Consider the following 14,221-nt stretch of genomic DNA (forward strand, 5'->3'; position numbering starts at 1 on the left):
GAGAATCTCATGCCACAGGCTATTTTAATACTTTTAAAGTAAACTTTTTTTGCACGACATTTCCCAGGGAGTTGTGGTCCATAAAAGTTCACTTGGACCTCTGTTTAACACTCACGCTTAGATGAGTAGTCCAACTCTTTCCTATTCTCTTTCCCCTCCGACAGCTGTTTGTGGTGGAGAGGGCAGGACGAAGGACTCTCCACCTCGTGGGGCTGGCTGGCATGGCCGGCTGTGCCGTCCTGATGACCATCGCCTTGGCGCTTCTGGTGAGTGGCGGATGGCTAAATTTCGCTATACCAGGGGTTGGGCAAAGGGGTGTCTTTTAGGTTGAAATGTCTGGAGGGTGCTAGGATGGGAGGGGGGATTAATATGCAGCCATCGATGCAAGAATGCCACCCATTAGTAGCAAACTATACTGTAAATCAGTGGTTCTTAAACTTTGGTCCTCCAGATACTTTGGATTTTGGGTCCCAGAATTGTTGACTGTTGGACAAGCTGGCTGGGGCATCTGGGAGCTGAAGTCCAAAAGTTTAGGAATTACTGCTGTAGACAGTGAAAAACAGCCTTAGCCGTGGGAAGGGATAGCCGAAATATTGACTTGAGCTCACTATTTAAGTTTAAGTCTCTCTCAGGTTAAGCAACTATAGATTGCTTACTGGATAAAATACGGAGAGTCTATGAAAACCATGGCCTCTGTGCATGTAACCCTTCCCATTTTCTCTTCCCATGCTTAGGACCAAATGGCTTGGATGTCCTACATCAGCATCATCGCTATCTTTGGCTTCGTGGCATTCTTTGAGATTGGCCCAGGGCCCATCCCATGGTTCATCGTGGCGGAGCTCTTCAGTCAAGGCCCACGTCCGGCTGCCTTCGCTGTGGCTGGCCTCTCTAACTGGACGTCGAATTTCATCGTAGGGATGGGATTCCAGTACATTGAGGTCAGTTTCTGATCATGCCAAGAATGCTCAGTTTGAGATCAATTCGCCTTCCTTTGTGAGCTCAGTCCCTTGGGGTAGACTCAGTATGTTCCCCTCTTTACTGCTCCATTTTCTTCTTGAAGGAAGGAGAAAACTGGTTGGGGAGCATCAACCTTAGGGAGTGGATGTAACTGGGAAGGGTCAACTGGGAAAAGGGGAAAGCAACTGGTTTCAGACTGAAACATGGAGCAGATTCCCCTTTTCTTCTCACAACAGAAAGCCACCAGTTACCCTTGTTGGATGGGGACATGGTGGATGAAGAACTGAAGCTCAGCCACTTGAGTTAGGAGATTATTTTTGCCTGGGAGAGATGAACACCAGTTTGGAAAGAGACACAGTCCTACATTTCAGTAACCGCTTGGGGGGAGGGAAGGAGGACACTGTTAGGGACAGTAGGCAGGACCAAAATGAAGTTGGCTCAGTTTGGACCCTTTTCAACCAAGCAGAAGTGCACAACAAGAAGAAAGGGGACACTGTAGTTTGATGCATGAGCTTGACAAAGTTTAGTTCTGAGTAGGTTTATGTCGAGCTTAACCACGTGGTTGTTTGTAAGAATCTGGGACTCCATGCATGCAAAGGTCTGGCGACCGAGTGGAGAGCTAATAACCCGTGCCTTCAAGCAGTGTCACATTTGAAGACGGAGGAGTCTTAATTTCTAATTTTTGAACTGCCTAAATATTGTGGGCAAACAAACCGAACTTTAAAACTTTTAACTCAGTGCATAAAATGCACATCTAAATTGAGCAGCGAGAGACTGTAGTTTACTCAGAACAAGGTGCAAACAGTAAACAAATCAATCTAATTGGGAACATGAAGTCCAATTACTTCTTCTGCTTCTCATTCGTTATTTGGTCAAGAAGGTGGACTTTTCTTGTTGACTGTGATCTTATTGACTACGATCCACAGATCTGCCTGTGGATCCAGGCATTTTCTAGATTTTGTCTTGATTGACAAAAGATAACTGAATCCAGATTTATACCAGTATCTTTGTTGCACCTCCTGAAATGCCATCTTGCAACTGAAGTTGGGGTAGTCTAGCTGGAAAATGCCCACTGAACTGGCACGGCTACTGTGAATTGATCCATTTTCCCTCTTTCTTTCCTCACAGGAACTCTGTGGTGCCTACGTCTTCATCATCTTCATGGTGCTGCTAATCCTCTTCTTCATCTTCACGTACTTCAAGGTGCCCGAGACGAAGGGCCGAACCTTCGACGAAATCGCCTCCGGCTTCCGCCAGGGGGGCGCCGGGCAAAGCGACAACAAGACGCCAGACGAGTTCCACAGCCTGGGCGCTGACTCCCAGGTGTAAGCTGCAAAAAGACTGGTGGGGGCTTCTCCTTTGCTTCCCTTTTTCCTGCCTGTTCATGACGCTTGTTTGCAGACGCCGGGTCCAAGGTGAAGTAGGTATGTCCCGGTGCCATTTCTGGGCCCCGCCCGCCTGGTGACGAACGTGACGCCCGCCTTGCTAGGAATGGTTAGCCGGTTTCATGTCCAGGATTTCAATACTGACGAGATTCAGAAGCAATGGCTACATTTGGGCCAAGTCTCCTCTTTTGGGGTGACCGAACAGCTTCCTCCCTTCCATTGCGCACATCCCATGTTTGCAAGACTGGAAGCAAACCATTTTAAAAACACAGGGCCAGAAAGAAATTGGTTTTAGAAGATCAACTTCTTCTAAAGGCCATTTTTTTAAAAAAGGTTAAGTTAACAGAGATGGCTTTGATTTTCAGGTCAAGCTTCACCAGCATTTTTAAACAAACTGATTGGCTTTTTATGAAAACGGCGATGGGGTCCGCACCAGAGCCTTCCCCAAGATCTCCACCATCTTGACTGCGTTGCAAAACTGAGGTCTGACCCCACTTTGGGCAAAATGGCTGCTTCTCTCATCCCTACCCTGAAGTTTTTTAATAGGTCAATAGAGATCAAGACGTTTGACACATTAAAATGACGCATTAGAAGTATCGATGCTACATGCAATGTGCCACTTTTGAGGTCAGAACAATTTTATCATTCATCATTAATTTTGAAAAGTGACAGTGGCGACAGAGTTACTCTAGACATAAGGCATTGCAAGCAGAGTTAATCCTGCAGAATCAACTCATTGCTTCCAACGTTGGTTTGGAGGGTGTCCTTATGGGGAATTTGGAGCCATTTTTATGTGTTTAGGTGTTTCTTAAAAACAAAAATTAACTCATCAGCAATGAAATTGAACCACTTTTAGTAACAAGTAACGCTCAGTTACTTTCTAAAGGAAAAAGAAAACCCTAAAGAGCAATGGATTATTTGTATAAAAAGTAATATCCCTTGCTCTGTTTTCAGGGGGTTCACTTGCCAAAATCCTTCAGCACCCCAAAATCCGTGTCACGTAAACTGGGGGGAGATTGAAAGTGGGGCATTAATGGAGCAAAGTCAGTTTCAGAAGGAAAGAAAAATATTCTGCATTGATTTGGGTTGTCTCTTGGCAAGATTTGCAAACTGTATCATGCTCTAAAGCAGGAATGGGAAAATCCATGGCCCACTAGTTGAGATCCGTCTGCAACTCACAGCATCCCTCGCTATTGGCCATGTTGGTGAGGGATGATGGGAATTAGAGTCAGATGACACAGGTCGCGGAGGATATTCCGTTTTGTTAAGGGATGGATTCAATGCCCCTCAGATATGGAATCTTGTGCCATGTTGTCTATGGCTTCTAAATGGTTTAAAGAAGATTTGGGTCACCTCTGGCCAGATTTCCAAAGTCTTTTGGAAATTCAGAGCCCTGCCCAGAAAGATTTGCGGTTCTGCAGGAATGTGCTGGAAAGAGAAGGTGCAGAAAGAGTGAGGAGAGAAAAAGAAGGGTTTCTCCCCCTCCATTTTGGCTCTGCTCCTGCCCACCGCTCATTTGCATTGAGCAAATTAACCCTGGAGGGAATGAATGAGAGAAGACAAGTCCCCCATCCCAAGAATGAGTCTGCTATCCGCCTTCTGTCTTCAGAAAAGCAAACACAACCCAAGGTTCTGTGTGTAGGTCTCACCGCTCTTCCTCCTCCCAAGGGGTCAGATCAAAAGGTCCACCAGCCTCTGGTTTCTAACAGGTTTGCACCTGGAGGCAGAGTGCCTCTGAAACTGGAGGTTCCTGTTAGCTTTGGACAGCCTTTTCTTCACCTTCCTTCCAAGCCATCAAAATGAGTGGCCATTTCTACCCCTTTGTGGCAGCCAATGCCACATGGGTAGAAAACTTCTCGGGGGGAAGAAGGATGTTAGAACCTTAGGGACTCCTAGGGTCATGCAACCCACAGAATCCTAGAGTTGGAAGAGACCTCAAGGGCCATCCACTCCCACCCCATCCTTCCATGCAGGAACTCACAAATTGCCCCCGACAGAAGGCCATCCAGCCTCTGCTTAAAAACCTCCAAAGGAGGAGACTTCATTGGAGACCATGGCAGCGTCTTCCACTGTTGAACAGCCCTTACTGTCAGGACGTTCTTCCTAAGGTTTAGGTGGAATCTCTTCTCCTGTCCAGACCCTCCTAACACTGAACTGAAACCATTTTGACAGGTGGCCATCCAACCTCTGTTTCAAAACTTCCAATGAAGGAGAATCCACGGCCTTCAGAGAATTTCCTTCTTTAGCAGAGGCTCTACTGGTAAAAGAAGGGAAGTCTTCCCTCATGTTGAGTTGGAATCTCCTTCTCTACTGGTTTGGTTCTTACCCTTTGGAGCAGCCGCCACTACAACAAATCCAAGCCATCTTCCATCCCTCCCAGCCTTTCCGATATTCGAAAGGCGAGCCCCAGAGAACAACGCGGCCAGAGCCGTACATATCGCGTGCCTCTCCCCCCAGAGTCTCCTTTCCTCCCTTCCTTCTCCCCAAAGGACCCATAAAAGACACAGTTCTATTGTGCCAATCACAGTGGGCCTTTGGCATCCTCTCCCCATTGCCCTCGACAAACCTTTGGACTCACTGAACCAAAAAAAGAAAGAAAGATTTTAACATTTTAAAAACAAATCAGTGAAAATGGCTGCACACATTTCCTGCTTACTGTGTATAGACTGGAAAAAATATTTATATTATATATATATTGTATTTTGTTGTTGTTGTTCAAACATGTTAATAGTACACTAAGTTATAGTGTGGTTTCAGACGGACAAGCAATTTAACTGTAAATATTTCTTGAATTCGACCCACACTGTATGATAAAACAGATCTAGTTTCTGTAGCAACTGTAATGCAAAACTTGTATATGACTATAATGACATATATTTTTGTTTTTGTATAGATAAACTCACCTGCACTGTAGTTGCATCTGTTGCACTGACATTTTAGAATTTCCTTGGTATATTCAACTCAATTCACCCTTGACCTTAAAAGAACCCCTGGCTCCCTGAAAAAGATTAAGGTTTTTTTGGTAGAAGCTCTTGGGCAGGTTTGCAAAAAAAGGAGAAAAAATGCACAGCTATTTAATAGTCTATTTTTTATTTATTTGTCTGTTTTTAAAGTGAAGACACAGCCACACTTGAAAAAAAGACAATGATGTTTTTAGGAATTTTAAAACAAAAAAGCTGTGGACTTTGTATTTGCTGTGTTTGGTGTGATGTCAGACTGGACTCCTTTCTGAAGTGCCAACAAGAAAAGAAAACACATACAGAAAGGAGGCGCTTGTATGGAGAGAATAAATGAAATGAGCGGTTGAGAATCCTGGATGGTGTTGTATTGTTTTCTTTCTAGTCTTTGCAGGAAATTGTCTACTTTGCTGGGACACAGAAGTACCAGACATGGAAGGGAGCAGCTCATTTTGGGACAGATGCTCCAAAATAGTATTTTTATGGGAGCGCGACAGCCCTTTCCACATATACCCCTATCCAACAGCACAGTCACAAGCACGGTGAAAACTAAGAAAGTGTCATTTAATTTTTATAGCTGTACATTTCTTCACTGGATAACCCTATACCACAACTGTGGAGCTAAGAACGCTGGATACATAAATGACAGATCTCTCTCACTTCTGTCCAAACCTTTACAATGCAGCAGCAGTCGCAGTCCTTGTCTGTCGTCTTTCACTATGCAACTTGGCTTGCTTGCATAACCTTTTTAGAGTTACTGGTTTTGCACCATGTGGCCGACCCAGTCTTTCAGTGTGGCATAAACGTCAGGATTTGGACTTTTCCAGCTGATGCGTCTCCACATGCGAATGAAGTAGTTGCAGAGGGCTCCTATTTGGCATAAATGGGTTTGGCTTTCAGCAGTTTGACCAAGTGTCGAAGGGACTCATTGGGTGCTACTTTGGGCAGTTGCTTCATCATTCGTTGAACTCTCGCCACAAGTTCCTGAGCCTGTCATGAAACATGACATGGAGAGATGCAAAGATAAAAGTCACTCAGGGGTTGCAAAGCAGGAGAAAGAAAAGAAACAAAACTCAAGCAGAAGGTTGGCAGAAGAGTGGCCTTCTTGACATTAGCTGAATGATATAAGATATAGCTGGATGATTAGCAATCCTTGAAAAACAGAACAAGTAGGAGCTGGAGAAAAAGTTTGCAGAGCTCTAGCATTCTCCCAGAACCACCCAAGCTCCAAAAGGAGAGAGGGACTCCCTGTCTTGAGCCGGAATGTATTAAACATGTTAACATGTTAAAATAGGTTTAAAAGGTTAAAACTTTTTAAAATCACGCGCAAAGCATTTTGAAGTAAACCAGTTAGGCCCAAAAGCTTTAATGAGCATCCATGCTTTTATGTGGCATCTGAATGAAGCCAGCATTGATGCCAATTAGATCTCTGAAGGCATTCCACAGCTGGAGTGCCACAGCTGAGAAGACCCACTGTGACTTACTTTCTATGGTGGGACACAGAAGAGGGTCCCACAGCAGATCTATACAAGTATGTACAGGGAGAGGGGGTCCCACACAAAGTATCATCAAAAGAAGGAAACATATTCAGAGGTTGTTGTGTTGGGTGTGCAGCAAAATATAACAAAATCCACAAGGCAGCAATGCCTTTCTTGGACCAACTCCAAAGTTTCAAATACACTATGCAAGCTTTCAAAACTTGACTGGCTTCTTCCTGAGGCAAAGACATTAAAAAACCATACAGGAGAAAAATAGGAATGAAGTTAAGAGTCCCAAGGCTTACATTCTATCAGAGATGTTACTCTATTATCAGTTAAGATGGTATTGAGGGATTTCACTGCAGGCAGAAGTTACCTTTGGCAGATCCAGGATCAAGTAGTGAAGCATAGCCAGAGCATGGACCACTTTGACTATCCTGGCCAGCTGTGGTTTTGAGGACTGCTCTTCGATTTCTAAGATGGCGTTTAACATCTGAGTCGCTTCAGATTGTTCCTGCTCATCTGCAATAGAGTAAGGTAACTTGGTGAAGGTGGCCAGCCTTAGCTGAGAGAGACAAGGGAAGAGAGAGAAAGAGAAAGCGAGCAGAATGTTTAGGACTGACTTGTTCTACTGTGACCTCTTGTAAATATTAACCCACTCCTTGAGATGCAGTGATAAAAGTGATATTAAAGCCACAGGTTTCTAAGCATAGTTACGCAGTCGTGGGGTTGTAACAGAATATAGCAGGATAGCAGAAAACAAACTGTAATCCTGTCCATAAATCTTGAAGAAAAGAGTCGTGTAAGATGATGTCTTTAAAGCAGTCTGTTTGTACGGCTGAATACTGTACACTAAACTTTGTCAACACAACACTAGACAAAATTTCTCCAGACCAAATTTAGCTAAGAGGACATGCCCAATTTTCAGGATGCAAAAATCAAGGGTAGTTGTGTCAGCCATAAGAAGACTTTCAATAATTGTATTAAGTTAAAACTTTGGTTATCTATTGGCTTCTTTTGTCTAGAATAACTTGAAGGGGGGAGCAGGACTGGGGCAGTCTGCCGAAAAGGAGCTTGAGGGGCACTTTCCTCATCCCTAGTTTAGAGCAATAGAGTAGGTCTGCATAGCCTTGCATACTAGCAAAACAAAAACTCTGAGGAGTAAAGTAGCATTGTTTTCAGGTGGTGCATTCCACCCTAAGAGAGGCATCCCCACTTCTTCCTCTCACATCGTAAGGGATGCCGCTTCTAAGACAGCTGTGACCTACCTTGAGTCCTGGAAATGTGAGGGAGGAAAGGAAGCAAAGGCATCTCGAGAAACGCAGAGTTACCCAGGGTCTTTTCAGCGGGCTCCTGTTCTTCAGTAGCAAATATGTCAAGCTGAGCCGGGGTCGTCATCGCCTGATAGCGCAGGTCGATCAAGTGGCTGAAGTGCTTGTGCCAAATATCAACAACCTGGTCAGAAAAAGAGCCATAGGCTTGTGAAAAGAAGGGTCAGTGTTATCTCCCTGGCTCTTTTAGCATCTGGGCTAGGCTACTGTAAATGGGGCTTCCAACACAAAATTCCAAGAAATGCAATGCGATGGTACCTAGCTGGCATCTCACTTTAACTTCAGCAGGGTAGCTAAGTCACTTGAAGGCACATCAGTATTCACTGATTTCTGATTTAATGATAGGTAGTAAACGCTTTAAGCTAAAACACACCAATATTTTCAGTCCTATCCCTTCTGCCTTTGGCCCTGTCCACCTGTGAAACGTGGCCCTGTGAACTTCTTTGGAATTGACTTGGAATGTCAGGATACTTTCCAATAGGAAGCTTCTAAGTTCAACCCTGTGATAAATACTAAGTTCAGAAGGCTCCCAAAAGGTATAGCCTTTGTATACTTTAACAGTAAACACAGCACACCACCCTGAACATGTCCGATCTTGTCTGTTCTCGGAGGTTAAGCAGGATTGGGCCTGAGTAGCGCTTGGACAAGACCGTGCTGCATCCACCGTTGACCGTAATTGAAACCTGGTCAGTTTGGCTCTACCAACCTCAGCATAGAGGGAATTTGCAACGTCCACTACGTTCTTACGGAGGAAAACGTTGGCCATGTGGAAATAACCTCCTGATGTAGCGACGTTGTTTGTCCCAAAAGCACAGGAGGCAAAGTATATCTGTAATTAAATAAAAAGCTTTCAAACGAAAAAGAAATCATTGAGATATGGAACCAGGGAAGAGGATATAGGTTATTTGACCAAACCCGAGAATGCAAGCAACAAACAGAAACACTTCCTCTGTTTATTTTCCCCCTCCACAATAAACAGCAAGAATACACAACAGGAGACAGTGCTAGGATGGGACTATTATAAGGGGGGCAGCTTGGCCTATGCCAAAGTACAACTGAGCCGTACATCATTAGCCAGATGGTACAGAGACTCGTCAAAGTTCCCCCTGGCAGCATGGAGGAGACCCATGTTACGATGGAGCTTTGACTGAATGGCACTGCTGCAGTTAGGGTTCTTGAGGACAATCCAGAGAGCTTGTGAAAGGTATTCCTCTCCTTGGGAGACATGACCAAGGCCTGGCAGGAAAGAAAAACAATGAGTGTGTATTTAGTATCATTCCACCCAACAGGGATAAAATTCAACAGCATAGGAAGGGATAGAGGAAGTTTGTGAGTTTTGGACTGGTTTGAGGTTGTAAGGAAGTCCTCTGTATTTTGAATTACTCTGTATTTTTATTGCTGCTGGCAGTGTGGCCTGACGAACTCAATTTGATCCTCTTTAGCCCCTTCCTCCAAATCCATTGAAATACAACATGCTGATGATGGGATAATAACACTATCACTCCCTCTCCCATGTATTCACTGTGTGCTTTTTAAAAACATGATGAAGAAACTGGCTTGGAAAGCTGACAGAGACATGTACTTTTGGGGTTGGTCAAACAAAGGTATTATCGCAGTATGGACTTTAGAACTGGTTAACCTTCTGAACTGTCGCTGAAAGCCACACTCTCAGTTAACTGACAGCAAAACACTCACAAGGCCTTAGACACGAACACTGATACATCATGGACACACTTCTCTTAAGACCTCCTCCTGAATGTAAGATCCTGGACATTCATCTTAACGTTAGCCTGTGTCTTTCTGCTGAAATTTGGTACCCTGCCATGAGTGTGGATGTGTTGGCCATTGTCACAAAATCCCACTAGCAAAAAGCTCTAACAGGCAGGCTTGTCACTTTGTAAAGTAAGGAGAGCTAATTTACACACATAGCTTCAAGTTAGGAGCAGAAATGCTTCTGTTGCCCACAAAATGCACAACAGAAATGGCTCCCTCCTATACCTTACTGAACGCAATGACTTCTGCAAACCTTGGACATGCTGACACCTTCCTTTTGTGTCTCTGCAGTCCTGTTCTGGTGGCTACCTTCCTGCCACATCCAACACTTCCTAGCAGGAGTGATGGGCATGGGAGTACCAGATGACAAAGAGCTGGTTCACTGCCACCAACTAACACATCACAGTGCCTTAAAGGTGGTCTTCTTCATCCAGAAAACAACACGGAACTCCTTCAATGCAACTCTTGCCCAACTCACCTAGGCTTGCCTCGGCCAAGATGAGGTACGCCGGCACCAATTCCACAGAATCTGAGCCATAAACGCTGATGCTGAACTTGAGAGAGTGCAGAGAGGCTGGGATGGCCTCTTCATGTTTGCCTTCAAACAGGTAATTCTGGGCGATGGTGTATGTCAACTCTGCCAGAAACCTCTGCGGGAAAACAAGAACGAACGATCAAGCCCACTTGCCCCTGGCTGCAGTTTGTACTCTCTAAGTTTCAACAGCCAGTTTTTGGTATTGCTGCAGCATGCCAGCTCACACTACTAAGTTGTATTTCCTTCCTTTCTTCCTCAGTTTCTCTGGGCCATAAGGAAAAAAACAAAAATCAAATGGTTCCAAAGGGTTGGCTTTTGTTAAATGAAAACATATGGAAGAATTTCCTGAGGGTAAGAGCTGCATGACAGTGGAACATGCTCCCTCGGTTCATGGAGACTCTGTGGATAAGACATCTCCAAGACCCCCTTGTCCTCCACTTAGGTTCTGTAATTTCAAGCCTGTGACCTCTCTGCTTGAGTGTATCCATCTGCAATGCAGTCTCCCTCTCTTTCTACTCTCCTCCACCTTTTCCTAGGCACCTTTTGGGCCTTTTCTAATAAGTCTTGCCTTCTTATTATGTGGCCAAAGTACAATGGGCATGGAGATGAGATGGAAGTTCCGTTCTAACAATGGTCAGGAGTGTGGTGGAGGTCTTTAAACAGAGGCTGGATGGCCATCTGTCAATGGGGATGCTTTCATTGAGACTTCCTGCATGGCAGAATGGGGTTGGACTGGTTGGCCCTTGGGGTCTCTTCCAACTCTACAATTCTATGGTTCTATGATTCTAGGAAAGATATTGCCTAAAGACCCATATGTAAAGGTCTAGATACCATGCCCTGTGAAGGAGCTGGGTATATTTAGAGACAGTTAAGAGGGGGCATGACAGCCACGTTTAAATATTTGGAAGGGTATCTCATTGAAGATGGAGCAAGCTTGTATTCCGTCGACCCAGAGACTTGGGACACAGAGCAATGAGTTCAAGCTATAGGAAAAGAGATCCCACTTAAACGTTAGGAAGAATGTCCTGATGGTAGGAGCTGTTCAACAAGGAAATACATTGCTTCCTTGGAGGCTGGTGGAGTCTCCTTCTCTGGGGGTCTTTAAACAGAGGCTGGATGGCCATCTGTCAATGGGGATGTTTTGATTGAGAGTTCCTGCATGGCAGAATGGGGCTGGACTGGATGGCCCTCAAGGTCTCTTCCAACTCTGACCCAAACTCTATACTTTAAGCACAGCAGTTTAAAAGAGTTAAACCATCAACTATCCCCTATTCCACCTGCATCGCCTGAGTTACCTCTCTGCTTATCTTTTGCTCCTGGCCGTGTTTTCTCTCCTTCACCGAATTGTAAAAAGGTGATGCTGTCCGCAGCGGAAGGAGCAGCTGGCAGATCTTCTCATGGACGCTGATCCAGTCGGCGCTCTGGTGCTCCACCTCACTGAGGGGAGACAAGAAATGCGGTTAGTAATAGCACCTGAAAGCCTGTTGCTTCTTCTGGTGTGTCTTCAAGTCTAAGGCAAACTTAGCGTGGGCTGTTTTCTTGGCAAGGTTTGTTCAGTGGAGGTTTGCCATGGCTCTCCTCTGAGACTGAGAGACTGTGACTTGCCCAAAGTCACCCAGCAGGGTTTTCATGGCTGAACCGGGATCTGAACCCTGGTCTGGAATTGTAGTCCAACGTAGTTTGACGTGGCTCCATCCAATGGAATCCAAGGTCTTCCGCCTTCACTGCCAAAGAGTGCTAGTGCCTCACCAAAGTACAAATCCCAGGATTCCATGGTGGTTCAGTTCAAATGGTGGCACAGTGGTTAAATGCCTGTACTGCAGCCACTCACTCAAAACCATCAGGTTGCGAGTTCAAGACCAGAAAAAGGGCTCAAGCTTGACTCAGGCTTGCATTCTTCCGAGGAGGTTGCTAAAATGAGTACCCAAATTAGCTTACAGTTGTAAACCGCTTAGACACTGCTTAGACGGTTTGTACAAAACTGCATTACTTCTGCAGTGGAGACAGACCCTAAGTCTTTCGCCAAACTACAAATCCTGGGACTCCGTCGAATGGTAGCCCTGGCGGTTAAAGACCCTCATCAAACTGCAAATCCCAGGATTCCCTAGGATGAAGTTATGGCTGTCAAAATGCATTATTTCTTCAGTGGAAACGCATCCTAAGACCCTCATGAAAAACTACAAATCCCAGGAGTCCATGGTGGTTCAATTCAAATGGTACAAAACTGTATTACTTCTGCAGTAGAGATGCACCCTATGTCCCTCACCAGACTACAAATCCCAGGGTCCTCTAGGATGGAGCTATGACGGTTAAAGCAAACTGCTTCATATTTTCAGTGGAGAAGCACCCTAAGCCTCTTGTGAAACTACAAATCCCAGGATTCCGTAGGATGAAGCTATGGCTGCCAAAATGGTGGTGTCAAACTGCATTATTTCTTCAGTGGAAATGCACCTTAAGACTTTTATGAAACTACAAATCCCAGGATCCTCTAGGATGAAGCTAGAACAGTCAAAGCGGTACCAAGCTGCGTTATTTCTCCAGTGCGGATGCCCCCCAGCCCCTCACCAGTAGTAGGTGACACCGCAGGCGCCGCAGCGGACGGTGGCTGGGCCGAGGCAGAGCTCGCAGAAGAGCCTCCGCCCGCGAGGCAGAGACAGCGGCTCCACGCGCTCCGTCTGCATCCTCCTCGCAGGCTCGGGCCTGCGGTTGCTAGGGACGCCGTTGCTAGGGCCGCGGCGCCCAGGAACTTCCGGCGCGTCACAGCGCGCTCGCGCCATAGAGTTGCCATATAGCTACTTGTCGTTCAGCGGCTAGACCGTCTTGAAGGAGCGACCATAGAGAGGGAGGATGTAGAGCGACTCCATCTCCCCCGGAAGTCCTCCCTTTGCCAAGTAGAACAATGGATACATACCTCTGCGATGCTTGAACTGCCCCGGCTCCATCCTAGAGATACTTAAGCCTTCTTCACAGACAGAAGGACGAACCCCAGGCGCCCGGGCGGTTAAAGCCGGACAAAGCGCACCGTTTCCGCAGCGCAAAGGCAGGCAAAGGGGACCCAGACCCAGGCGCTGAAGCCACTTCCCCGAGCCAAAGGCCCCAGCCCCTGAGAGGCTTTAAAGGCAGGGCTTGCGCTGGAGGAAAATATATAGGCCAGGCTATATATATCTATATCTATATATGTCAATAAAGAATGTCAAACAAGACTATATGTAAAACAAGAATCTATCTCTCTATCTTATCTATGCATCTATCTCAATAATCTATCCATCCATCTAAATTACCTATCCATCCATGTCTATCTCAATCTATGTACCTATCCATCCATCTATGGCTATCTATCTCAAAATCTATCTCAATCTATGTATCTATCTATCCCAATAATCTATCAATCTATCTAAATAATCTATCTCAATAACCTATCTATCTATCTATCTATCTCTTTCTCTCTCTCAATAATCTATGCATCTATCAAAGTAATTATGCATCTATCTCAATAAACTATCTCAATCTATCCATCTATCTAGTCTAGCTATCTCAATAATCTATGTATCTGTCTATCCATCTATATATCTCAATTATCTATCTCAATAATCTATGTACTTCTCCATCTATGTCAATAATGTATGCATGTATCTCAATAATCTATCTCAATCTATGTATCTATCCATCTATCTATCTCAATCTATGCATCTATCTAAATAGTCCATCTATCTCAATAATCTATGTATCTCTCCATCTATGTCAATAATCTATGCATGTATCTCAATAATCTATCTATCCATCTCTCTCCATTATCTATTTGAAC

The 14,221-nt window shown here is 45.0% G+C and overlaps 2 protein-coding genes across 3 annotated transcripts in view; one reads left to right on the forward strand and one right to left on the reverse strand.

Moving 5' to 3' along the window:
- The window catches only part of LOC149307783 (solute carrier family 2, facilitated glucose transporter member 1), a 26,426-nt gene extending 20,767 nt beyond the window's left edge, over positions 1–5,659 (forward strand). For both annotated transcript variants that reach the window (XM_089534423.1, XM_089534424.1), the window contains exons 8-10: positions 165–266; positions 735–938; positions 2,086–5,659. In XM_089534423.1, the coding sequence (XP_089390549.1) occupies positions 165–266; positions 735–938; positions 2,086–2,286 (507 nt within the window). In that variant the 3' untranslated portion in view covers positions 2,287–5,659. The remainder of the gene's footprint in view (positions 1–164; positions 267–734; positions 939–2,085) is intronic.
- Positions 5,659–13,771, reverse strand: LOC149307784 (zinc finger MYND domain-containing protein 12-like). The gene is made up of 8 exons (XM_089534425.1): positions 12,982–13,771; positions 11,712–11,853; positions 10,360–10,531; positions 9,175–9,344; positions 8,815–8,937; positions 8,109–8,232; positions 7,154–7,299; positions 5,659–6,289 (listed from the first exon to the last, which is right to left on the reverse strand). The coding sequence occupies exons 1-8, from the start codon at positions 13,191–13,193 to the stop codon at positions 6,170–6,172; spliced, it is 1,209 nt and encodes a 402-aa protein (XP_089390551.1). The 5' UTR covers positions 13,194–13,771; the 3' UTR covers positions 5,659–6,169.
- Positions 13,772–14,221: the final 450 nt, after the last annotated feature.

This window comes from Sceloporus occidentalis, unplaced genomic scaffold (assembly GCF_023333645.1).
Source record: "Sceloporus occidentalis isolate IW3139 unplaced genomic scaffold, rSceOcc1.0.p SCAF_8, whole genome shotgun sequence".
NCBI lineage: Eukaryota > Metazoa > Chordata > Lepidosauria > Squamata > Phrynosomatidae > Sceloporus > Sceloporus occidentalis.

Bases quoted from the DNA above. Each gene is read 5' to 3' on its own strand.
- LOC149307784 (XM_089534425.1), bottom strand. From the start codon at position 13,193: ATGGCGCGAGCGCGCTGTGACGCGCCGGAAGTTCCTGGGCGCCGCGGC. The intron at 10,532-11,711 runs GTAACTCAGGCG...GTTTTCCCGCAG, and splicing joins AGCAAAAGATAAGCAGAGAG to AGGTTTCTGGCAGAGTTGAC. The intron at 8,938-9,174 runs GTACGGCTCAGT...ATTTAATTACAG, and splicing joins TGTACCATCTGGCTAATGAT to ATATACTTTGCCTCCTGTGC.